Here is a 25703-nt window from a genome sequence, read left to right on the forward strand (position 1 = left end):
GCCTCGGGAAGATCTTAGACCTTCGCCGGGCCTGGTCGCCCGGCACATCCCCACGGGTGAGGGGCTCCCGATCCGCCTACCCGTCCATGGGAGCCCCAACTCTGGGGGTGGGGTCTGCGTCTCCAGGGGGCCCTCCGGACGGGCGTTGGGGACCGTCCGCAGGGAGCCCCGGGGGCGGGGCCGAGGCAGAGGGGCGGGGCGTCCTCGTCCGCCCCCCGCCCCCCACCGCGCCCGCCGGCTCCCGGGTCTCTAACCTGCCGCTCAGGTTCCTCCCCGCGGCCCCGCCCTGGCCCGGCCCAGCCGCGCGTCCCTCCCGCTGCCGAGCCCGGGCGCCCAGGCGAGAAGCCGACAGACCGGCGGACGGACGCGCGGACAAGGGGACCCACGGGCGGCGCGATCGCGGGGCCGCGAGGAGCAGGTGAGTGCCCCACGGTCTCCACCTGCCCACCCCGACCTGCCGGGCACCCGCCCGCGCTTTGGCGGAGGAGCGACCCAGAATCCCTGCGGACAGACGGCGGTCTAACTCGGCCTCAGTTTCCCCAGCCGGCCTTGCGATGGGGGCTCTGGCCAGAGTCTGTGGGCCGGGCCGGAGTGCAGGAGGCAACAACAGGGATGCGATAGGGCTGCGCGGAACCTGCGTCCAGAAACCTGGTCCCACTGCGGCCTGCTCTGCCCGGACTGATCCTGGGGTGGTGCCGGTGCGCAGGGACTTTTTAAAGGCAGTGGCCCCTGAGTCAGCTGGCCCCCTCCCAGCCCTGGGGCTCGGCGGACGGAACCCCTTCCTCCAGCGAAGGGGGTGGGAAGCGGCTTCTCCCCCGCCCCTGGAAGGTCCCAAACCCCCTTCCAAGAGACAGGCTGAGGCCTCCTTTGCGGCCAGTGGCTCCCTGTGGGTCGGGTAGGGAGGCACTTCCTGGGTGTCTGAGCCAGGAGGGAATCCAGGGCCAGAGAAGCATCAAGCTAGGGTCAAGTTCTGGGTCAAGGGGTGTGGGAGTTTCAGGGAGGAGGAGGCTGTGTGCTGGGTTGCAGGAGGCCTGTGTGTGCCGGACCTGAGGCTCCCCCAGGTTCCTTCTTCCTGGGCCAGGCTGGCCTGGGGCCGCCCCTGCATGGGAAGGTGTCCCTGGTGGCAGGGGAGGAGGGTAGGCAGGCATATGGTGTTTCTGAGGTGTACCCGAAGACCACCTCTGCCCCAGCTCCAGGGGTAGTCAGCCCCAGCAGTGAGCCAGGGCCCAGCTGGGGGCGCCTCTCCTTCCCTACCCCTGCACTGCTCCCCCAGCTCCCTTGGGGGGGAGGGGGGAGGGCCCTGCCCCAGCGGGCCTCTCCTGGGGCCCACCTAGGACTAGGACTGGGCCTCAGCGCCTCTGTGCCTCAGCATGCCGCCCCGCCCAGTCTCGGATCCCCTGTGCCTGCCTCCCCAGCGCAACTGGAGCCCACCCCTTCCCCACCCAGGCTTAGCCCTCCTTACCAGCCAGGCTGGGCCCTCCCCACCAGAAGGCTCCCAGATGGGGCAGAGCCAGGGCCAGAGGGGTTCCCCCATTCCAGGGCTCCACCCTGCTCCCTCTGGGCCTTAAGCCGACTCCTCCCCAAGGTCACTTGGCTGTGAGCTGGAATTTGAACTTGGAGCTGGTCCCTCCACCCTCCCTGCCCTGCTGGGGCCTCCACCACAGCCCAGCCAGGCACCATGCTCGGCCCTCCCTTCGCACCCGGAAGATGGCCGCAGGAAAACCAAAGTGCTGGGCTGGTCCCAATCCCTTGGGCCCACACGGCTCCCCTCCCCCAGCTGCTCCCCACCCCAGATGTCAGCACCTGGACTCACATCTGTGGCTGGCTATGCCGGTCCCCCACCCTGCTCCAGGGAGTTGAAGGCCATGGGTTCATGGCTATGCCTGGCCTAGGCGCCCCAAGGAGGGGAGCTGTGTGTCACAGCCTGTGTGTGGCTGTGTGTGCCCAGGGCCTAGTTTTTCTGCCCAGGTGTGTGTGTACCCAGACACACGTGCCCAGTGTCCTTGGCTCAGCCCGCCAGGAATCCCATTAAGCAAACACTCGGTTCTCTCGCTGAGGTCATGAGCATTCCGGACATTCTCCACAGACAGGTGATCAGAGGAATCTGGCCAAGCCCCTACTCCCACTCACCCTCAGAGAGCCAGGACCCTCAGGGGCACATGGGAGGGGGTGGTCTAAAGCTCCCAGGCCTCTCACACCTCCCGGAAACCCTCTTTGTCAGTAGGACCTGGTCAAACCAGAAGGAACCCTGGATACCCATTCCCCTGGCCTGGGACTACCCACTCTGGCTGACCCTACATACAGAGGGACAGCCTTGTCAGAGGTCCCCAGGGGACACAGATCCCACAGAACATGTTAGCCTGGCCCAGAGGGGCCAGGTCTGCTCACCACCCAGAGGATATGCTCCCTCTAGACTTTGTTTTGGGCTCTGGGTCCCCAACCTCCCTCCCCGTCCCCCACCCCAGCACCATCCAGGGTCCGATCTCATCCTGTGCTGCCTTCCTCTGGTATGGCTCCCACCTGCTTCAGGGCCTTTGAACATGGTTTCCCTCTGCTTGGAAGTGGTTCCTCTCCCAGGTCCCCTTTCAGAACCCCAGGACACTGTCCTTGCAGGCCTGCCCCAGATAGCCCTGAGAGTGGGACTCCTCTACTGGCCCATCCTGGGGATATGTCTGCCAGTTGCGACCTGGGCCCGGAGGTCCTGCTGTGGCCAGGAGGCAGGACTCTGCTCCCTGAGGACACCCTGCCCAAGCACCCTGGGGAACCTGGGGAGGATATCAGGGCTGCAGCCTCTGGATCTGGGTGGGCGGAAGAGATCAAGCCCTGCCTTGGGAGCCGTGAAGCCACCCACCAGGCCCCAGGGAGGTGTGAGCTCGGCTGTGGTCTCCACTCAGGTGAGGGTCCGGCACGAGGTCCTGGACTCCAGCCACAAGGCTGCCTTTCCGTCAGCAGCCGCCACCAACGGCGCCATGAGCCAGCTGGGGCCCGTGAGCGGCCACCCGGATGCTGCCAAGTGAGTCCCCACCCCCCCCAACCCGAGCAGTCCCCAGGGAGGGGTGCGGTGTGGGCCTCGCCCTCAACAGCCCCTCCCCTGCAGTGGCAGCCTGGGCCGGTCTGACGGTGTGGCCAAGATGAGTGCCAAGGACCTGTTTGGTGAGTGGGGCTGGAGGATGGGCTCCGGGGTCTCGCCCACTCCCTTCTCCCAGGCTGTGCCAGGCCCCCACCAGAGGGAGGCAGGTCAGCCCTCAGTGCCCAAAGGAGGCCCCTGGACCCTCAAGAAGCAACAGCTGCTCAGGTCCCTCCTTCCCTCCCTCACCGTAAGGAGAGAGGCCTTTACTAATAATTCAGGGACCATCAATATTGATTGGGCAGTGCTCCTCGCCGCAACCCGATAGCCCAAGGGGCGCGGCTTCGGCTGGACGGAGCTCCAGGCGGCTGAGGGGGCGGAGCCTGGCCAGCCCCGCCTCGCCCCGCTCTCCCCCTCCCCCTAGACACACTTTTGTGCCCTGTCTGGAAAGTGAGGAGCCCCGGGGAGGGGCCGGGAGATGTTAGCTCTCAGCTCTTGGAGACGGGGACGCCCGAGACTGGACACTTGCCCAGGAAGGTGGGCAAGGAGCCTCCTTGGAGGAGATGCTCAGCCTCTTCCAGCCCCCCGGGACCAACCCCTAGCAAAGGGGTCCTGGGGGCAGAGGGAGCTGGGGGTCCTTTCCCAGGGGCCATCCTGGGGGCAGAGGGAGGTTTTCGCTCTGCCCAGAAGGTCCCTCACATTTCACACCCTCGAGTCCTTTCTGGCGGCAGCACCCCTCACCTCCACTCGGCCCTCCCTGTGGCCCAACCTGGGCGTCCAGTCCCACCTGTACCGGGGCTGTGGGGCCTGCCCTCTGGTGTGAGTGACTGGTGACTCCCTGCTCAGAACAGAGGAAGAAGTACTCCAACTCCAACATCATCATGCATGAGACCTCCCAGTACCACGTCCAGGTGAGGCTAGCCCCCAAGGAGCACCCCCAGCGTCCCTGGGCAGATGGGGAAACTGAGGCACAAGGAGACAGCCCAGCTTCCAACTCCCACAGCAGGCAGCCAGAGCCAGGGACTGCCCCGCACCTGTCCTAGGATCAACCACAGTAGGGGGGGCCCTCCAATCCTGGGAAGGTCACAATCCAAGGGGGCCATAAGAGCCATGGAGCTGTTTCAGGGGAATGAAGCTGCCAGTAGCCAGCACAGGCCAGGCAAAGACAAGGCCTGGGTGCTGTCCGGCAGCACTCAGGTGGGAAAGCCCTGTGAGAGGGAAACTGGCATCCTGGCCCCCAAACGAGAAACTGGATTGGCAAGGAGAAGATGGGCACAGACACGCTGAGTGAGGTCCTGCAGGGAAAGCCTCAGATGGCCGGTTCAGATGGACTCTGGGAGGGTCCGCACTCGTTAGCCACACTCCAGACCAGCGGCCAGCTCAGAAGGGCTTTCACCCTGGGTGAACTTTGATTCACACTTAGAACTCAGGAAATAAGTTTTTAAATGACCTTCCTGGTTATTGGCCACTGTCCCAGCCTGTAGGACAGCAGGGCTAAGAATGGCTGAGGAGGGAGGAGGGGCAGCCTTAGACCAGGAACGGGGGGCTTGGACCAGGAAGTAGGGGGGACCCTGAGCCAGGAAGGGGGGCCCTGGATCAGGAAGAGGAGTCCTTGGTCAGGAAGGGGGGCCCGGACCAGGAAGATGAGGACTTCCCTCCCCACAGAACCCCCAAACCCAAGAGGCCAGGCAAGTCACCGCTTTCTGAGCGTCAGGTTCCTGATCTAGACGTGGGGCCACGGAGACACTGGGAGTCCGTAGGCTCCTGAACTGGGCTGTGTTGAGAGAGCAGCCCTTCCTGCCCGGCAGTTGCTGGCTCAGGGTCAAAGGGCAGGGTACAGGGTGGGGACAGGTCAGGTTCGCCCCTTCCTTCCAGGCAGCTCGGCCACCCCTCTCGGGGTTGGGGCAACGTTGCCCTTCTGGACTTTGCTCCGAGCTGATGTGTGGAGAGACCCCAGCCCAGGGCTACCTCTCCTGCTTGTCCAGCAGCTGGCAGGGCTGGGGAAGTGGATGGGCTTTGCCTGCCCCTCCCAGGTGAGGAAACCAAGGCACACAGAGAGGGTAGGAGGTGGGAGCAAGATCAGACCCAACCCTGGCGATGGGGCTGCCAAGCCTCAGGGTTTGTTTGTTTTCCTGTTTTCTAAGTTAGTGTGCCACAGGGGAGGGTTGGTCCGGCCGTTCAGGATGGGGCCGTCACCCACATGGCCGGGACACAGCAGCTCCTTCACCCCGGAACGCACTGCCACTGACCTTGGCGGCCACCGTGTTCCCCGTGCGCCATCCGGCAACACCACTCTGTCCCGTGGCCCTCGAGTTTTGCTTTTGGAGAATCCCCCTCTCTCCCCGCACTGCTCTGGTCGTGGAATTCATATTAGTACACCTTTGTTCTGCGGGGTGGACTTCTTTCAAGAAAACGCACGTGTAGGATGAGGCTTCTCTAAGCTCTGGGCGCGAGGAACATCTCCCCCGGGCATGCTAGCCCCTGGGGACCCGGCATGTGGCCCTGCTTCTGGACACGTGTGTGTACAACTGCACCTGCTGGCTGGTGGGAGCCCTTTGCACACATCGTTAAGTGTGTGGGCTAGAGAGAACTTCTGCCGGTCTGGCTCGCTGGTTGATGTGTGTGACTGTCTTCGCGTGAGCAGAAGGGCGTGATTCTGAAGCTGTCCGGCCATATACACTTCCCCCAAGGTTAAGGGCGTTTTGTTGGGGGTTTTTTTTAGGGTGGAAGTGCGCGGTCATTGCCTGACCCAAGGCTCTGAAGAGTCCTCCCTGTGTCTTCTTCTAGAAACCCCAGAGTTGAGGCTTTTACATTTCAGTCTATGACCCACTTGAACTTGATTTTTGTGTGTGAGACTTGCGGCTAATTTTTCCCCATAGCCTCGTGCTGTTACACCAAGAAGACATTCCTTCTCCCATCCTTGGGTGCTGTCCAAGGATGCTTTGGTGTCCTTGCCAAAAACCAAGGAGCTGAACGTGGATGGGTCTGTCCATGCTTTGTTTCCCGACCTTTCCCTCACTCGGGCTTTATTACTGAACTTGAAACCGGGCGGTTTCATCCTGCAGCTTTGTACGCCTTCTCCTAAGACCTTCCGACCGGCGCCAGCGCTTTGGGCTTCGTTCACATTCCAAGCCCCCAGAAAAGCCTGCTGGAATTTTTTTTTAAGACTTTATTTGTTTATTTGACAGAGATCACAAGTAGGCAGAGAGGCAGGCGGGGGGCGGGGCGCCCCAAGCCTGCTAGAATTGTGACTGGCATTGAGTCAGTTGAGTCCCACCAAACACATGTCCGCGTGAAAGGACATTGCAATGACCCTGAGTCCTTCCCAGCTGCAGACGCGCTCTCTGTGCGTCAGGGTCACTCCGACTTCCCTCAGAATGTTCGTCGTTTCCACTGGAGGGGTCTTGAGTGTCTTTTCTCTACACATTCCTCAGGTATTTGACGTGTAGAAGCTGTTATAAATGGTACAGTCTTTTAAAAAGCCATTTTCGGGGGCGCCTGGGTGGCTCAGTGGGTTAAAGCCTCTGCCTTCGGCTCAGGTCATGATCTCAGGGTCCTGGGATCGAGCCCCACATCGGGCTCTCTGCTCAGCGGGAGCCTGCTTCCTCCTCTCTCTCTGCCTGCCTCTCTGCCTACTTGTGATCTCTGTGTGTGTGTCTCTCTCTCTCTCTGTCAAATAAATAAAATACAATCTTTAAAAAAATAAAAAGCCACTTTCGGATCATCACATGTGGAGGAACGATTAAATTTCTGTACAGTGACCGAGTGCCCTGAGACCTGGCTGAACTCGCCTGCTCGTGTGAGCGATCCGCTTGTGACCCACTGACTCTCCTACTCCACAGTCTGAAATACAGGGCTTCATACCGTGTTTTTAGGACTTCGCCGTCCTGGCTGGGACCGGCAGTACGGTGCGGAGTAAAAGGAGCACGGAGTGCACGACCCTGTGTCCTATTCTAGGAAGAAATATCCAGTATTTCCCTGCTGGGTAGGCTGCACATTTTTGTAGGTAGTTTATGAGTGAGGAAGCTCCTTTCCATTCTTTGCTGAGAGTTTTTATCATGAGAGGTGTTAAATTCTATCCACTGCTTTCTCCAAATTTACAGAGATGTATTTGCGACTGCTAAGGCCGTCACACTGATTTTTCTGAATGTTGAGCCGCCCTTGCGTTTCTGCGATGGACCTCGTTCATCCGTGTGCAGGATCCTTTCTGTGTGTGGAGGGACTCACTTGTGGATATTTTGTTTGCGTTAATGTTCATTAGAGGTTTTGCTCTATAATTTTCCTGTAAAGCCCTGACAGATTTTGGTGTCAGAATGGTGGTGCCTTATTAAATGAGTGGGGAAAGCATTCCCTACTCCTTGGCTTTCAGAAAGAATTTGTGAAAGACTGTTTTTACTTCTTCCTTAAGTTTTTGTGCATGTAAGATCTGTAGTGATCACCCTTCTCTTTTTTCTAGTTATTGGTCATTTGTGCTCTCTCTCTCTCTCTCTCTCATCAATCTTGGTGGGGTTTATCCATTTCATTCATCTTTTCAGATTTTCATAATCTTTTCAGAACAAACTTCAGACATAGTTGCTTTTTCTGTACTGTTTGTATGGTTATGACTTTTCTCTCCTCTTAACTTCCTTCTTCCCGCTTACTTGGGTCTCATGTGCTCGTCTTTTTCTAGTTTCCTACAGAAGACGTGCAGGTCACGGATATGAAATATTTCTTCTTTTCTAACTCATTCATTTACGGCTGTACATTCCCTCCTACCAACTCCTTTCTCCATATCCTGCACATATGGTACTCATGCCTTTAGCTTTTATTTTTTTAAGATTTAATTTTACTTATTTGAGCAACAGAGAGAGAGCAAGAGCGGGCTGAGGGGCAGAGGGAGAGGGAGAAGCAGGCTCCCTGGCTGGACTCGACCCTGGGACCCTGGGAATCCTGACTTCATCCGAAGGCAGATGCGTCACCTACTGAGCCACCAGGGACCCCACGCTCACACCTTGATTGCCATTCAGTCCAGAACATTTTCTGATTCCCCACGACTACTTCTTTGCCCCATCTTTGTTCAAGGGAGCACTCACAGCGACACACTCACAGCGACGTTCTCCCCCTTTCCCTCCTTGTGGGGCCGGCAGTGTCCTGAGGTCGCTCCGTGCTCTGTCTTTGTTTTCATTTGTCTCAAAGTCTTTTCCGATTTCCCTCCTGACATCTTTCACCATTGGATGTTGATGTAGGAGTGCACTGCTCAATTTCCAATTATTTGAGGGTTTTCTAGTCATTTCTGTTACTGGTTCCTCTATAATCCCATTATGGGCAGAACACACTTTGCCGGGTTTCCGTCACCTGGAGGGCACGGAGACTTGTCTCGGAGCCGGGGACATAGTTTTGCTTGGTTCAGTGGCGTCAGGTTTTGCCAATAGTGTGTGCTCTGGGGCTCGCCCGCCTCGGCCACTGTACGGCCCCTGTGTGTTTCTGCCCTGTGTGTTTCTGACGCACAGGTCGGCGGGGACCACCCCCCACAACCACACTGGGTCTTGAATGGGGTAGGATTGCCTGAATTGTGAGGAGAGAGCGCCTGGGGCGTGCAGAGTGGGGGCTCCTGCTCCCCCACAGCTAACCTGCGCGCGGGGCCCGCCAGGACTCATTGGACTGGTCCGTGAAACAGGCAGAAGGCTGGCCCTTGACCCCCTCAGAAGCAGGGGCGTCGGACTGCACTGGGCAATTCTCTTGTTGAATGAGAAGACACACAATTTTCTGTATTAAAAAGTGAGTTATATTTCTTTTCCCAGAGACTCTCTGTTCAGCTCTTTTGCCAGTTTTTCTGTTGGAATGTTAATCTTTTACTTATTCACAGATTTTTTTCATTCATTTAATCATTTATCTCTGGTATTCTTACTAACTATACTTAGCAAAGTAGAGCTTTTAACAAAGGAAGAGCTGCCGTTGGACTAAACGTTGGTCTTTTTACACATTAAGATCAGCCTTCACCGCATCTATTACAGCTATTTGTCCCACTGTTGTTTTTCTTTTTACTTTGTAGACAGTGTTTTCTCCAGGCAGAAATGTTTGCTTTTTTTTTTTTTTTAAGATTTATTTATTTATTTGACAGACAGAGAGGCAGGCAGAGAGAGAAGAGGAAGCAGGCTCTCCAGTGAGCAGAGAGCCCGATGCAGGGCTCAATCCCAAGAACCTGAGACCATGACCTGAGCCAAAGGCAGAGGCTTTAACCCACTGAGCCCCCCAGGTGCCCCAGAAATGTTTACTTTTTCATTAGGTCAGATTTTTTGGTCTTTTCTTCTGAGCACCTGGATGTTCTTCCTTGCTTAGGAAGGCCCCTCTGTGAGGAAGGCCGTTCTGAGGTTACCAGAAATCGTCCAGCACTTTCTCCCAGTGCTTTTGCAGTTGGGCCTTGACTGCCCTGCGTTGCAGTGTTTCCAGGTGGCTCAGCGCGGCTAACTGACTGCAGCGAAGGTCAACAGGACACACATGGGGGAGCCTAGAGGGAGGAGGAGCCTGAGTCAGGCCTGGGCACAGAGGAAGGAGGAGGGTTCCCAGAAGGGGAGGACTGGGCTGCTCAGGGGTCCCCAGGGCCACCCCACAAAGCACTCCACGTGGCCGTTCAGATGCTCCCTCATCCCAGTACACTCACTGAGGGCCTGCTGTGTGCCAGGCCCCATCCCAGGCACTAGGGGAATAGCAGTGAGTGAGCCCAGCAGCCAGAAGCTAGTGTCGGATTGTGATCAACAAAAACAAGGCAGGTCAGGGGGTTGAGAGTGCGCCGTAGCCAGGCAGGGGGAGCAGGTCTGAGCGGAGCCTTGAAGGAAGAGAGGGCTGGGGAAGAGTAGGGGGTGCTAACTGGGAGTAGACCATGCAAAGGGCCTGGGGTGAGCCTGAGCCAGGTCTGCTGGGGGCACAGGGAGGCTGGTGTGCTCGGAGCCCAGCCACAGCAGATGAGGTGGGGAGACAGATAGTTTGTGTGCGGTTGCCAAAGGTTTTGTTGGGCATGTCCACGGCCCCCACAGACAGCCAGTAAGACAGAGCAGAGACCTTCCCCCAAGGTAGGGCTATGTCTCTTCAGACCCCCAGGGTAGGGGATGTTCCCCCCACACCCCACCCCCAGGCTCCCAAGGTTGGCCTTGGCGCCTCGGGCCCCCGGGGTGCAGCCCCTTGACCCTCGTTTGGGCACAAGGAGGGCCCTCCCCAGCGTGACCGCCTGGCCACCCCCAGCACCTGGCCACGTTCATCATGGACAAGAGTGAGGCGATCGTGTCAGTGGACGACGCCATCCGGAAACTGGTGCAGCTGAGCTCCAAGGAGAAGGTGTGGGCGCAGGAGATGCTGCTGCGGGTCAATGACCAGTGTCTGCGGCTGCTGGACGTGGAGACCCAGGTGTGGCAGCCTCGCGGCAGCCGGAGGCCAGAACCCAGGCTGCGGGGCCTCCCTGTGGGGCGGGGCGGGATGAGGAGGGCGAAGGTTGGGTGGGGCAGGGAGGGCTGGGGGCGGGAGCGGAGCGAGCATCCAGGCAAACCCCAGCCCACGCAGTGCCTTGCCCGCCTCTGGCTCCAGCCTGTCTCGCAGCTGTCCCCAGGCAGCGCCACGGCCTGGTAGAGTCCAGGTCGGCGTCTGTGCCCTGTCCCCCATCAGTTATGTCTGTGACCGTGTCCACGGCACACACCCCGCAGGCTGGGCTCCCGGGGCATGCCCGGGGCGCTGTGTCCGTGGCCCAAGTCCACCCGGGCGCACGTGGCTGTGAGCCTGCGTCTGTGGGGCCGTGTGTGGGTGTCACATCCGGACGTCGCGCCCGGGTGACCCGGCCGAGCTGCCTCCGAGACCCCTGTCCCTCAGGAGGAGCTGGAGAACTTCCCGCTGCCCACTGTGCGGCACAGCCAGACAGTGCCCGACCAGCCGTGGTGCCCCTCGGTGCTGCTGCTTGTGTGCCAGGACTCGGAGCAGAGCAAACCCGACATCCACTTCTTCCACTGCGACGAGGTGGAGGTGAGGAGGGGGCGGCGGCGGGAGGGCCGGGGCGCCTGTGCCTGCCTGACCCCCGGTGCCCTCAGGCGGAGCTGGTGCACGAGGACATCGAGAGCGCGCTGGCCGACTGCCGTCTAGGGAAGAAGCTGCGGCCGCAGACCCTGAAGTAGGCGGGGGGGTGCGGGGGGGGCGGCGGGAGGGCCGGCCGAGGGGGACGGGCCAGGCTGAGCGGCCCTTCGCCCCCCTGCAGGAGCCACCAGGAGAAGATCCAGCAGCGGCAGTCCATCCTGCCCGCCCCCAGGGGCCCAGCCCCCATCCCCTTCCAGCGCTACGGCGGTGACTCCCGGGCCACGAAGAACCGAGTGGGCCCGCCGATGCCTCTCCCTGAGCCAGGTCTGCGGAGGGAGCCAAGCTGGGGCTGCCTTCGGGTCCTTGGGGGCAGCCCGCGGCAGGAACAGCTGATGTCTGCCTCCCCCGTCCAGGCTTCCGCCGTAGGGAGTCGCAGGATGAGGAGCCCCGCGCGGTGCTGGCTCAGAAAATAGAGAAGGAAACGGTGTGTCTTGGGGCGAGTGGGGCGCCCCTCACCTGCCCCGGGTCCCCATCGTGGAGGCCCCTCCAGCCAGCCCCCAGGCAGCACCCACCTCCTCCCCCAGGCCAGGGACCAAGAGACAGTGTGTGGGGCAGTCCCTGCCGCCAGTGGGGGCGCCGGAGACTGACCCCCGCCTCCACTCTGACCCCAGCAAATCCTCAACTGTGCCCTGGACGACATTGAGTGGTTCGTGGCTCGGCTACAGAAGGCGGCAGAGGCTTTCAAGCAGCTGAACCAGCGGAAGAAGGGGAAGAAGAAGGGGAAGAAGGGGCCAGCAGGTGCAGAAGGGGAGGTGGTCCACAAACAGGAGCCACGGGGGGGGGGGGGGAGACGGGAGAGGGTGGAGAGAACAGGGTGCGAAGGAGGCAGGCGGCCACTGCTGCAGGAGATCCGGTCCGAGCGGGCGGGCGGCTGGAGGCAAGGCCCCCCACCCCGGCGCGGGAAAGGCCAGCCAAGCTCAGAGCCGCCGCCCCCCATTCCAGAGGGTGTCCTGACGCTGCGAGCACGGCCCCCCTCTGAGGCCCAGTTCATCGACTGTTTTCAGAAAATCAAGCTGGCTGTCAACCTGCTGGTGAGTACTAGGCCCCCTCCCACCCCCATCCCACCCGCCCCTCTGTGCTGACACTGGGGGGAGTGGGGGTCTTTGCCCACCTGTGTCTGCAGCACCATCACCCGCCCCGCCTGTCTGCCCACCCCCAGGCCAAGCTGCAGAAGCACATCCAGAGCCCCAGTGCGGCTGAGCTCGTGCACTTCCTCTTCGGACCTCTGGACCTGGTGCCTGGGCTGGGAGCAAGACCCCGGGGTGGTTTGCCCCTGGCTAAAGGGGGGGGGACAAATGCCTACCTTGGGCAGGCAGCTGGGGCCACGTGCCCAAGCTGTGGGCATGGCTGGCCTGTGGTGCTGCCAGCGAGCCAGCTGGGATGGGGGTCCGGTGCTCAGGGGCTCCTCTGAATCCCGCTGTGCCCTAGATCATCGGCACCTGTGGGGGCCCAGACATCGCACGCTCTGTCTCCAGCCCCATGCTTTCCCGAGAGGCCGTGGGCTTCCTGCAAGGCCACCTAGTCCCCAAGGAGATGACGCTATGGGAGTCACTGGGGGAGACATGGATGCGTCCCCGGTGAGGCAGCAGCAGCGGGCAGGGGGGCGTGGGAAGGGCCCCTGGGCTGGGTGTGGGGTGGGAACCAGCTGAGGCAGGGCCCGTTCCCATGGGTGGGCCTGGCTCACCCCAGGACCTCCCACCTCCAGATCAGAGTGGCCACGGGAGCCGCAGGTGCCCATCTACGTGCCCAAGTTCCACAGCGGCTGGGAGCCACCCCTGGACGTGTTCCAGGAGGCTCCCTGGGAAGTGGAGGGGCTGGCGTCTGCCCCCGACGATGAGGTCAGAGCACCCATGGCCCCACCCCAAACTGGCCTTCCACCTCCTCCACCACTGCTCACCTCCTCAGCCCACTTCCGTCCACTGCCCTCACCCCACACCAAGCCCAGGTGGTCCTTTTTCCCCACAGCCGACTCCCGTGAACCGATCATCCTTCCGAAACTCCCCCAAACACAGCCTTGTATCTGAGCCCACAGCTCCAGCTCCGGGAGACCCTCTTTCCCCAGTCAGCGCCCCACATGCTCACAGGTAAGTCCTTCTTAAAATGAGGGAGTGTGACACTCACCCCTAGAAACAGGGAGGCTCTGAGAGGAGTATGCTGCCACCAGGTGGCGGCAAATGTCTTGTTCATGGCGTTCAAAACGGCATTTTTCCAAACTAGAACCAGGTTTTCATTCTAACTTTACAACATAAAATTGAAGAGAAGAATCTCAAAAACCACCTGTAAACTCAATACTCTCACACGTGATCTCTCTTTGGGTGTCCTCATGTATGTCTTAGAATCATGGTTAGAAGTTTACCAAGTCACTAAACTTAAGTGGGGTCACCAACCCTGTCGCCCCAATGGGGCTGATTGAGGCCCAGCTTCAGAGCCAGAAAAGGAGAACTGAAAGTTTGAGCCAAGGACAGCCGCTCTCCCCGCCCCCACACACACTTGCACAGACCGGGGTCTGGGGACTGCCCATCCTTCCTCCCCTCTCCACCTCCTTTCTGTTCTCGCTCCTGGCCCAAGAGCTGTCCGGGAAGAAAGTTTGTTTCCCTGCCAGATCCCAGGATTCGGGTTCAGCAGGAGAGGGGCGAAATCTGTGCCTTAAATCTGACCCTCTCGATGCCCCCACAGAGCCAGCCTGATGTCCTTGGCTCCTGGCCTAGGACCACACTTGAAGAAACATTTTCATCCTTTGGCCTCCAGCCCCTGGCAAGCCCATCCCGGCCAGTCTGGCTCTGGGGCCACCTCGGCCTCAGCTCCCTCTCCTGTATGGTGTCCCAAGGCCTGCTGTGTGAGGGAGCTGCCTTGATGACTGGGGGCCAGACTGGCCAGGAGGGGACAGCCCAGCCTGGGTGGTAGCCACAGGCCTGCTCTGTGCTGAGGCCAGGACGCCAGCGCCACGCCCCTGCAGCTCGTGGGCAGTCCACTGTGGGTGCCTGTGCACAGGGCTGTGGCTCTGAAAACAGCTGGCCCTCCCTCACTGGTCAGCTGCTTCTAGGTATGGCAGTGACCCTGTCATTTCCTGGGTGCCTTCTGGCTCTGGGTCCCCTGAGGGACCAGGCCTGGCGGCCCCTGACACAACCTAACCTTAGGCAGGCCTTGCCATGCCCACAGGCCCCCTCGTCCCGTCCCCCCCCCCGCCCCCCCGCACAGCCCCCACCTCCGTGCAGGGGCCCTAGACGCTCTGGGGCTGTCACAGTTTCCATTCCCGGCTGAGGAGCCTCAGCTTCTCTCCACTGTGACCTCAGAGAGCTGAGCAGGAGGCAGCACGCGCTTGGGAAGCTGCTCCCCCAGCCCAGCCCCAGACCTAGGAGGAGACCCCAGCCCTTCTGTTCCACACAGGGGTTACGAACCGGGGCCAGCCATGGCCAAGTACGTCAGGATCCTCTATGACTTCACAGCCCGCAACGCCGACGAGCTGTCGGTGCTCAAGGATGAGGTCCTGGAGGTGAGCCGGGGCCTGGGATGGAGGGGGCCCCCCAGGAGAGGCAGGGCAAGTGGTGGCCGGGACAGGCTGGAGCCAGGTGACCCCATGCTGGCACATGGTGCACCTGTCCAATCCCTTTCCCCAGGACCCCTACTCCTGGGCTCCAGTCTGGGTCCACGGCCTGCCCCTCCCCCACCCCCAGCACAGCCTGGCTAAGGGGCCTCCGTGTCTTGGGCATCTCAGATGGGGGCTCAGGGGCCCCCGTGCTGGGCTAAGCTGGGCTCACGCTGAAGGATGGGCGTTCTCTGTGCCAAGTGGGGGACCTTCTAGGTCTCAGCCAGGGCTCATCATTCACATCCACCCCTGGAGCCCCCTTGAGACACAGTCTTTTTGGTGCCAGTCCTGAATCCAGGCCACCCATTGGAGGACTGAAAGTGGAGCAGGCCGGTGTGTGGGGGGGTGATCTATATGCAAAGGCCGGAGGCACCCTCACTCAGGATGCTGCTGGGGCGGGGTAGGGGGAGATAAGGGAGGGACCGTAGCCTCTGTGGGTGGGATGGAAGGCAGGGCAGGGCAGGTACTCCGAAGGGGACTCGAAGGGGACTCGTGACTTCCCCACAGGATTGTGTGGGGGTGGTTCAGAGCAAACACCTAGAACTCTCTCTGGCCTGCCTGCAAAGAGGTCCTCACACACCCTGCGCTGGGGACCACAGCAGGGTGGAGGCCTGTGAGTTGGCGATGCTGTGGGGGGGTGCCTGCAGGTGCTGGAGGACGGCCACCAGTGGTGGAAGGTTCGGAATCGCAGCGGCCAGGCGGGCTACGTGCCCTACAACATCCTGGATGAGACTCGGCTGGAGGAGGCACCCCCCCAGCAGGTGAGTGCCGGGAGCCGCTGGAGGAGGCACCCCCACAGCAGGTGAGTGCCGGGAGCCGCTGGAGGAGGCACCCCCACAGCAGGTGAGTGCAGGTGAGTGCCGGGAGCCGGGGCTCTGCTGCCCCAACTACGGAGGGGGAGGGGCGGGGGCAGACCCACAGCACCCCAGGATCCTCCCTCCCGGTGGGGTGGGGCCCGCAGGCCCAGGATGGGGGGCGGGGGCGAGAAGGGGTGCCTCAGCTTCTCCTCCCGACAACGCTGCGGGGAGGAACGCTGAGATGAAGCTGATGGCGTCCCCACCCCCGCAGGCCAGTCTGAAATATTGGGGTCCTGCCAGCCCCACACACAAGCTGCCCCCAAGCTTCGCAGGGAACAAAGACGGTGAGAGGCGCCCTGCCGGGGGATGAGGGCCACCAGAGCGAGGCGGGTACGGGGCCCTGAGCGCCCCCAGGGGGAGGCAGCGGGGAGAGGGTCCCCGAGCAGGGAACGGCCACCCCCACCCCACCCCCGCCCCGGGTCAGCTTGCGCCCTGAGCGCCGGCCCCGCCCGCAGAGCTGATCCACCACATGGACGAGGTCAACGACGAGCTCATCAAGAAGATCAGCCACATCAAGGCGCAGCCGCAGCGGCATTTCCGCGTGGAGCGCAGCCAGCCGGTGGCGGTGCCGCTCACCTACGAGTCGGGGCCCGCCGAGGTCCGCGCCTGGCTGGAGGCCAAGGCCTTCAGCGCCCGGTGCGTGCCGGGCGGGGCGGGGCGGGGCGTCGGGGCGGGGCGTTTGGGGCTGGGAGGGGGCCTAGGGCGGGGCCTTGGGGCTGAGGGAGGGAGAGGGCGAGCGGGCGCCCGGCGCTCACGCCCGCTCCGCCCCGCGCCCAGGATCGTGGAGAACCTGGGCATCTTGACGGGGCCGCAGCTCTTCTCACTCAACAAGGACGAGCTGAAGAAGGTGTGCGGGGAGGAGGGCATCCGCGTGTACAGTCAGCTCACCGTGCAGAAGGCCGTCCTGGAGGTGCGCCTGCCCTGCCCCGCCCTGCGCCTCCCCGCCCCTCCTCCCTCGGGGCTCCTGGGTGGCGGGGAAAGGGGGAGGCCCTGGGCTGCTGGCCCGGGGCGGGGCCTGAGCTGCTGAGGCTGCCCCACCCCCTCCCTAGAAGCAGCCGGGCGAGTCGGAGCTGGAGGAGTTCATCAGCAAGTTTCATTCCAAGACCCAGCGGAGGCTGGAGGACGACAGCTAGACCTGGCCGGCAGGGCCCGGCGCACCTGCGGCTGGGGGAGACCGAGACGTGCCTGCGGAGAGGCCCGCCTCAGTGCATGGAGTATTATTTTTGTATGAGTGTATACTTTGGACCACGGACACGGGTGGTGAGTGGTGCCAGCTGGGCACAGCTCACCTACTTCATGGCACAGGCCTGTCCTCAGGCTCGACAAGGCCTCAGCCTACACCTGCCTGCCTGCCCGGAGGCCTGCCTCCACCAAACTAGCCACCTGGAGATGCCAGCCCCTCATGCCCCTGCCCCCGAAGCCAGTGCCCGGCTTTTCCAGCCTCGCCCAGCCCCCTTCCTCCCATGACGCCTCTCCCTGAGGCTGCAAAGCCCCCAGGAGGCAGGCAGGGACCTGAACTTTGGCCCCCCATCCCCATTGGGGTTCCTCCTGGCACTCGTGACCCTGGCCCCAAACCTCACCTCCACGGCTGCTAGCTTTCCATGCACCTGACCCTCCACACCTCTGGGTGGGCTGTGGGCCAGAAGGGCAGCCAACCTGACCACCGGCTCTGAGCTGGGCTTCGCCCCCAGATATCGCCCATAGCGCCACCCAGCACGCTGCTTCTCAAGGGTGGCCTGGGGAGGTGCTCCGAACTCCCCTGGGGTGGGTGCGTGCTATACTCCCTCCGCCCTGTCCAGGATGCGGGGGGCGAGAAGGGGTGTCCAGATAGCCTGGACACGTACTCACTCAAGTACGATCTTAGACAGCCCCACACGCACCCAAGGCAGAACACAAGGAGGGAACTTGGCCAACCAAGTTTAAGGCCAGGCTTGCCCTGTGTGCTGTGTGGGTGGTGGGTGAGTCTTGGAGCCCTGAACTCTGCCGGTTACACCTAGAGATGAGAGGTGGCTACAGTTCAAAAGCCATGTCATTAAACCAGGGAAGGTCCTGACAGCCACGTGTCCGTGTCCTGGAGGTGGGCCGGGGTCCCCATGCGCCCGGAGCCTGCGTGCACTTGCAGCCTCTGTAAGAACCGCTGGGCAGAGGCCAGGTCACAGGCCTTCCAAATGAGGCCCTGTACCCCTGCCTTCAGTAGGGGTACCCAGGAGCCCCTCACCACCACATGTCCAAGCGGACCCCGAGGATATCCCTGGGAGGTGCAGGGTTGAGGGGCCCGTGCCCACTCTGCACGCTGTGGCTCTCCCAGCCCGAGTGTCCAGAAGGCCCAAGGAACCCAGGTGGGTGGAAGGGCTGGGGAGCCAGGTCTTCAGGACCTCAGGGCAGGCCAGCCAGGGGTGTGAGTCTGAGAGGCGAGGCGGAAGCTCAGCCCCACGCAGAGGGAGGTGCCGCGGAGAAGGGTGTGACAGGCACCAGACGAGGTGGTGGTGAGCTCGGAGGTGTCCGACAGGGAGCAGAGGAGCCCCTGGTCAGCGGCCCTCTGCACCTCCAGGACACCTGACCTCACCTGCTTGGCCCTCGGAGGAGGCCTCTGGCGCCCTCTGCTGGCGGCCCTACGTGTTGCAGAGTGTTGGGGGGAGGGGCGGGGGGCTCCAAGTACCCGGCCAGATGTGGAGGACAACTTGATTTGTGTTTCCCGGAAGCAGCGGGTGGACCAACCCTGGGTGAGGGTGTCTGCAGGGCTCATTCCTGGGGCCTCAACCACAGGGAGCTCCATGCAGAGGTCGTGCTTTGTGGGGTTGGGGGATGGAGAGGGCTGTCTCTCAGCTTTCGGCTGGTTGGCCACCAACCCAGGCTCAGCCCTCAGAAGCCCCGACTCTCAGCTGGGACAGACACACGGGGCTGGATCTGTCCACCAGGACCCGGCCCCCCGAAGCTGGGCTGCCTCTGGGCCTTGACCGCCATGGCCTCCTCTCCTCGGAAGAGGAAGGTCCTCCCTAAGCTCTAGGTCAAAAGAGGAAGGTTGATCCTCCCAGACCCAGGCAGGACCCCGCAGACAGGGAAATAGGACCAAAAAGGAAAAGGGAGGGGTTGGGTGTTGGCTGTCCCTCCAGAAACCTGCAGGTCCCTCTGGCCAGAACCACCCAGAAGGATGGGCCCCCTGACCAGACCACCCTCCCACCAGTCCTATTTGGTTGAGCCCCTCCTGTGGAGCAGGGATGGGCACCCCCAGCTCTGCCTGCTCTGAAGGGGGGCTCTGCTGGCCCTGTGGTGCCCACTAGAACTGGAGCTCAGAGGGACAGCTCCCTGTCCTGAGCCCACCCGGCAGGGCTCTGCCTTCAGCAGGAAGGTGGTGCTGGCTGGGCTTTGGCGACACGCCCTTCTAGCTGGGTCGCTTATTCCCTGGGAGCCCCAGAACCTACGCTTCTTTCCTTGTTCGTTCCTCCCCTCCTCCATCTCATCCACAGGCCACCTGCTCCATCCCCCTCTGTCCCCACTGTGCTCCCTGGACAGCCTGAGGAGGATCTGATCTCCAAGACCCGAGCCCCCTGGCTCCCTAGTACCCCAGGCCCCTCGTTCCCTAACCCCCTGCAGCCCTAAGCCAGCTCCCGTTACCCAGGAGCTATTGGTTCCAAGATGGCCCGGCCCCACCCATCTGCTGGGCCTCTGGGCCCCTGGAAGAGGCTTCCCCACCACTTCCTCGGATGTGAGTGTGGTGGGCCCAAAGTCACATTGCCTTCAGTGTAGGTGTGAGGACATGACAGCATCCCTGTCCAAGGCCACCAGATTAGGGGACGACTGAACTCCACCCTGTTTGACATCCTGGTGATTTCAGGTCCATAAAAGTAGGCTTGGATGAAGAACAAAGCACAGAAAAAAAGAAAAGAGAAGAAAGAACAAGGCCCAGGGGCGCCTGGAGGGCTCAGTCATTAAGCGTCTGCCTTCTGCTTGGGTCATGATCCCAGGGTCCTGGGATCGAGCCCCACATCAGGCTCCCTGCTTGGTGGAAAGTCTGCTTCCCTTCTCCCACCCCCCTGCTTGTGTTCCTGCTCTCGCTTTCTCTCTCGCGCTGTCAAATAAATAAATAAAATCTTTGAAAAAAAGGAAAGAAAGAAAGAAAGAGCAAGCAAGGTCCAGAGGGGCCAGGTCACCTGCCCAGAACCCTGGAGCAGGGGAGGAGCCGGCCTCAAATGCAGCCAGGCCTGATTTGTGTCCTAGCCTGACCTGGTCTCTCCCCACCCCAGACTGGGCACGCAGGAAAGAGGGAGGGTCTGGTGGCGCCAGCCCCAGGGGTGGCAGGGACTGCAGAGGGTCTGGCCATGGGAGTGTCCCTCCGGGCGGGAGGGGCTGAGCTGCCCGCCCAGCGTCCGCCCTGTGCCCAGCTCTGCCGCCGGCAAACATCCCACCAACAAAGGCTGTCTCTGTTAAAGGGACAGGCATGTCTTTGTGGCCCTCCCCCGACCCGCTGGTTTCATTCGCCTCCTCGCCCACTCGGGACTGGCCTGGAGGCAAGAGGGGCTTCTTTTTTTCGTTTTTAAAGATTTTTATTTATGTATTTATTTATTTGAGACAGAGAAGGAGAGAGATAGGTGTGAGTGGTGGGAAGGGGCAGAGGGAGAGGAAGAAGCAGGCTCCCCACTGAAGAGGGACACTTTCCATGAACGCCCCCAAGAGGGGCTTCTTTAAGAAGAGTGTTTTGGGGCATCTAGGTGGCTTACTCAGTTAAGCATCTGCCTTTGACTCGGGTTATGGTCTCAGGGTCCTGGGATCGAGCCGTGCATCAGGCTCCCTGCTCCGTGGGGAGCCTGCTTCTCCCTCTCCTGCTCCCCCTGCTTGTGTTTTCTCTCTCTCTTGCTCTCTCTCAAATAAATAAAATCTTTTAAAAAGGGAAAAGAGTATTTTCTTTGTCCTTTCTGTTTTACTTTTTCAAAATATTTGATTTCCCAAGAGGTTAGTGCAGGGAAAGGTTAGCACAAGGGTTAGGCATCCCTCACACCTGTACCAAGTGGCCAGAGACGGAATGGAGGCTAGAAGGCACCTGTTACCTGAACCAGGTGGTGCTTGGCAGGGATGACCCCGGCAGAGAGAGGACTCAAGGGAGGGAGCGGCACTGAGAAGGTGGCTCTGTGTCCCAAGAAGCAGAGAGAGGAGACTAGGAACCCCCCCCCCCCCCAGAGAGAGAATCCCAGAAGCAGGAAACCATTCTCGGGAAGGGAAAATTAGCAAGTTCCTGGAAGAAAAGGCGGGAAATGTCTTTGTGATAAAGCTGAGGAGGAATTTTCTGTGCAAAACTTCACACTGAGCTGATGAGTTTGGCTTCATCATCGCTAAGAATGTAGCTCGCTGGCGGCCACAGGGACGGCTGACCGGGAGCCGCGCGTTGGCAGCGGCGGGACCCACCCAGGCACACGCTCCTAGCAGGCCCGGTGGGGCGTGCCCTTCCGCGGGGCCCGAGCTCTCAGCGAATGTCCTAGTAAGGCAGAGTGTGCTGGACATTGGATTGTGTCCCCACCCCCCGGCTCATACAGGACAGGGTCCTTAGGTTGGGCCTTAATCCAACATGACTGCGGCCATTGTAGTGACGCTGGACAAGTGCGCTCGTCCCGGGAACGTGGAGGCAGAGGTGAGGGTGGGTCGTCTGCAAGGCGAGAAATACCCGCAGCAGTGGGGCCGTGAAGTAGCCGGGGCACCAGCCCCGCCAACACCGTGATCTCAGCCCCGCTGCCCCACTCCTGCTCTTTGACCCCTGCCCTTGAGTGCGCTTTGTTACGGCCGCCCCAGGGGAGGCACAAAGTGATTTTTTGCCTTTTTGACCCAATTATTGTACAAAGCTGCCCTGGGGAGGGGGTCTCTTGGCTCCTTTGCAAGGATCAGGCTTGGCGCACCCCATCCCCCCACGCGCGCCCGGTCCGGTGCAAAGTCCCAGGGAACAACCACCTCATCTCACTCCACCCAGCCTTGGCCTCGAGCTGAGGCCCACGGCCAGGCCGCCCCAGGCAGCGCTCTCCGTCGCCGCGCCAGCCGCCCTGGCCCCTCGGGAGAACCCGGCCTCCGTGCCGTGGCTGCTCGGACCCGGGATCCCGGCGGCCCTTCTCCCTGAAATGAACGAGGGGCCCCGTCGCTTCAAGGAGCACAGGGGCCGGCGTCGTGGCCACGGTGAGTCGGAGCGTCCGTGTCAGGCGTGTGGAGCCCCACGCGCGACGCGTTTTCAGGCAAGTCTCTCGTGGCCCAGCCCCAGGCTGCAGACAGGGGCCGGCCACACGTGGAGAGGCACCCACAGCTGCAAACACGGGGCTCCCGCCGTGGCCACGCGGGTCGGTCAGTGCGGGGTGACTCCCGCCCCTGTCAAGCGGGCCAACGACGCGGCCTCAGGGCCCGAGCCCGGCCGCCCAGCGAGGCCACTCCCAGAGTCTTCTTCGTTTCCAGTCGTCGTAAAATACACAGGACATAAAACGTACCATCTTCCCCGTCCCTAAGCCCACGGCTCAGGGGTACGAAGCACATTCACACTGTTGTGCGGCCGTCCCCACCATCCGTCTCCAGAATTTTCCATCTTCCCAAACGGAGACTCTGTCCCTGTGAGACACCGACCCCATCCCTCCCCTGGCCCCGGCGCCCACCGTCCACTCTCTGTCCCTGCGAATCTGGAGACTCTAGGGACCCCATCTGGGTGGGATCCTGCAGTATTTGTCCCTCTGTGTCATATTCACTCCGCATCACATCCCCCAGGTCCATCAGCTATGGCCGGTGTCAGCGTGTCCCTCCGTGGGACCGAGGGACAGGCTGGTGTGTGGACAGACCACGTGTATCCATCCACTCACCCGTCGATGGACGGGGGGGCTGCTCCCGTGTGTCAGCGGCTGTGAACACGGGTGTGCAGCGTCCACACACGTCCCTGCTTTCGATTCTCAGGGTACATAACTAGAAGAGGAATTGCCCGATCACACGGTCATTCCGTTCTCAATTTCTGGAGGAACCGCCACGCCGTTTCCCACAGCAGCTGCCCGGCTTCCATTCCCGCCGACTGTGCGGGATGCGGGGTCCACCCTGCACGTCCTCCCACACGCGGGGCTCCTGCTGTCTGCGGACGGGAACCATATCCCGGGAGCCAGGACAGTGTCAGTCTGAGGAATTCGGAAGCAAGGCTTCCAGGACACTGAGGGGTCATCGACTACTGTCTAGGCAAACCTTAGTCACGAGACCCTTCAGAGCCTGCAGCCAGCGTATGTTTGGAGGACGGTTGCCAACATGTATCCTGGGGGCTTGGGTAGAGATAAAGGGATTTTCATACGTTAAGGCAGACTTGGGGCGCCAGTGGGGGCTCAGCCAGTAAGCATCTGACTCTTGATTTTGGCTCAGGTCATGATCTCAGGGTCCTGGGATCGAGCCCCATGTCGGGCTCTCTGCTCAGCGGGGAGCCTGCTTCCTCCTCTCTCTCTGCCGGCCTCTCTGCCTGCTTGTGCTCTCTCTCTGTCAAATAAATAAATAAAATCTTTAAAAATTTTTTTTAAATAAATAGTCTTTTTTTTTTTTTAAGATTTTTATTTATTTGACGGAGGGGAGGACACAAGCAGCGGGAGTGGGAGAGGGAGAAGCAGGCTCCCCGCTGAGCAGGGAGCCCAATGTGGGGCTCAATCCCAGGACCCTAGGATCATGACCTGAGCTGCAGGCAGATGCTTAAGCTACTGAGCCACCCAGGCGCCCAGTAAAGGCTCTAAAAACAAAAAGAAAGAAAAGAAGAGACTTACAGGATCCTGGAGGTCAGGCTAAGGTCAAGCTAAGGTTGCCTTTGCCCTTCGCAAAGTGTTCACAATGAAGCAGCTGGGTTCCTGGAGGAAGGTCATCCCACCTGTGTCAAGGGCTTGTCAATGGGCTGCGAGTTATGAGGAAGTTCAGTCTTTTTTCCATATTTCTTTTGCCTTTGTTCCTCACACTGTTGCCAAGGAGAGCGGCTGCTCACACCGCCTCCCTGGGCCAGTCTTGCCCATCCTGGCCTGACTCAGTCCCCCACCTCCCACCGCCACACCCTCCCAGCCTCACCTGCTCTGTCCTGGGCTGTCCTCTCCAGCTCAGCCCCCTTTCCCCCGCCCCGTAGTGGCCTTGCTGTCTCCCACACTGCCCCGGCCAAGCCCCATCTCGATCAAATCTACTCTCCACCTTCCCACACCCACCCAGAGAGCCTGGAGGGACAGATAGCCACACCCGGGTGAGCCACACCACCTCCTGTCGCTCCTCCCCCATTGTACTCCCACCACCCTCTCCATCCCCAAAGCAGTGAACCAGTCAGTAGGGCCTCCCTATGTGCCACCAGCAGTCTGCCCCTACGCCCCTCTGTGCCCGGCTCCGCTGCCCATCACCCCTGCCATCCTGCCTGGTGACAGTCACCCTTGCTTGAGCAGCGGGGATCCCAGCCGTCCCTCGTCCACCCAAGGACCAGGCTGCCGAGGCCCCGCTCCTCTCCTTCCGACAGCCACAACTGTGCTCATTTCTCCCCAGGCCACCAGCCCAGCTCCCTTCACTGTAACACGCCCCCAAATCACTGGTCGTGCCCTGACTCCACGCACCCCTCCTCCCGTCCGTCCTGCATTGCAGCTGGCAAGTCAGCAGCAAGGCCCTGAGGCCCCAGAGCTCCTCCTCCCTACCCCCAGCGTGGCTGGCTCTCGCGCTAGGTGGACACCCCTCCCCCAACTGACTGACCTGACTTCCTGTTCATTCCTGCCCGCCCACACCTGGAGCCTCTCCAGGCTAACCCCAGACCTGAGCTCTAGACCTCTAACCCCCAGCTGCTGTGCTCTGGGCACCCAGGTACCCTAAGCCAGAGGGTCCCCTGCCCCCGCCCCCACCTGGCCTGCCCCTCCCCCACAGCCAGTAGATCTAACACGACTTGCTGCCTCTCTCAGCCACCCTCTGGTCACTGTCCCGCCCGCCCTCACCACCTCCAGCTTCCACCCTTGTTCCCTCAGTCAGACTCAACACAAGGCCCAGAGAGACCCTTTAAACCCCAAATCCTATTACAACCCTCCCACCACCCCTCCCCACCCTCCCGCGTCCAGGCTCGGCAGCCCCACCGGAGTCCCCAGGGAGGTTACTTGACTCTCCAGACCCTGCAGCCTTTGCTCAAAGGCCAGCTTCTCAGCGAGGCCTCCCCGACAGCCACCCCCACTCTTCCAGGCCGCTGACCGCTGCCCCACCACTTGTCCCCTCCCCGCCCCCTCCATCAGCCACGTGGCCGATCTGCTGTGTTCCTTCTCAGCACCCAGGAGGAGCTCTAGAAGGGATGTGGGGACACTGTATGAGACGCTGGGTCACGCACCCGGAGCTCTGTTCTGCCGCCGTCCTGGGCTGCCCGCCCACCGCTGCTGGACTTTGTCTGGTTTCCAGCCCTTCTCTCTTCGCCTTCACAAGTCCAGCCTGGTTCCCTGCAGACGGCTCTGCAGTCCTGGCCGGGCCGTAGGACTGTCCCGGTCTGGTTGGAGCAGGAGTCCAGCTCCTCCGAGGGATGCCAGGCTGTACGGACGCTGTCATCGACCACTTCCAAGGACTGCGGTGAGGCTGGACCTCTGACTGCTTGCTCACCGACCCAGCCTGACCTGTCCCCAGCGCCCATGGTACCGGCATGCCGGGTCAGGAGGGAGAGGCCACCGAGGTTCCTGGGGGAACCCTGCAGCCTGGCAAGAGGGCCCTGGGTGTCATGCTTGCTTTCCACTGCCTGGGCCTCCCGGTCAGGGCTTAGGAGGGTCCTGGGAAGGAGCTGAGCCAAGAAAGGTGGAGGCGCAGATGCTGGGCCCCTGGCCCCCAGACCAGCCCACCCGGACGGGGTCAGAGACCTTCCAGGTCTTCTCCCCTCCCCACCCTCTCCTTCCCTAACCCTGAGGCTTTGCCTCCACCCCTCCACCTCTCCTCAAACTTCCATGTCAAACACTGGCCCCCCAAAGCTACAGTCCGGGCTCGTATCAGAGCACCCAGGCGGTGGTTCAGAGACGTCTGGGTCATCCTGGGTCCTGGGGGTCCTCCCTCTCCTGAGGCCACGAATGCCCCTGGATTGCGGAGTTGGCGACAGACAAGCCAACACGCCTTCTTCATCTCCGCAGGCCCCTCC

At 61.4% G+C, this 25703-nt stretch overlaps 1 protein-coding gene and 1 long non-coding RNA gene across 5 annotated transcripts; one reads left to right on the plus strand and one right to left on the minus strand.

Moving 5' to 3' along the window:
- Positions 1-295: 295 nt before the first annotated feature.
- Positions 296-17651, plus strand: LOC111149766 (EPS8 like 2). 4 transcript variants are annotated; one of them, XM_022507029.1, is made up of 21 exons: positions 296-418; positions 2895-3013; positions 3098-3153; positions 3914-3978; positions 10286-10447; positions 10904-11053; positions 11119-11198; positions 11283-11425; positions 11515-11585; positions 11773-11899; positions 12104-12192; positions 12321-12395; positions 12590-12738; positions 12867-12999; positions 13127-13245; positions 14549-14654; positions 15395-15508; positions 15816-15888; positions 16060-16240; positions 16382-16514; positions 16654-17651. In XM_022507029.1, exons 2-21 carry the CDS (start codon positions 2970-2972, stop codon positions 16735-16737), a joined length of 2154 nt encoding a protein of 717 aa, XP_022362737.1. In that variant the 5' UTR covers positions 296-418; positions 2895-2969; the 3' UTR covers positions 16738-17651. The 4 variants fall into 4 exon arrangements, with proteins under 4 accessions (XP_022362737.1, XP_022362735.1, XP_022362738.1 ...); XM_022507027.1 differs by having other exon boundaries at positions 296-3013; XM_022507030.1 differs by having other exon boundaries at positions 296-3013; positions 3919-3978.
- Positions 11503-13388, minus strand: LOC111149767. The gene is made up of 3 exons (XR_002640776.1): positions 13283-13388; positions 12465-12600; positions 11503-11558 (listed from the first exon to the last, which is right to left on the minus strand). It is a non-coding gene; the product is annotated as an uncharacterized LOC111149767 (long non-coding RNA).
- Positions 17652-25703: the final 8052 nt, after the last annotated feature.

This window comes from Enhydra lutris, unplaced genomic scaffold (genome assembly GCF_002288905.1).
Source record: "Enhydra lutris kenyoni isolate GAN:26980312 unplaced genomic scaffold, ASM228890v2 scaffoldscaffold22, whole genome shotgun sequence".
Taxonomy (NCBI): Eukaryota; Metazoa; Chordata; class Mammalia; order Carnivora; family Mustelidae; genus Enhydra; species Enhydra lutris.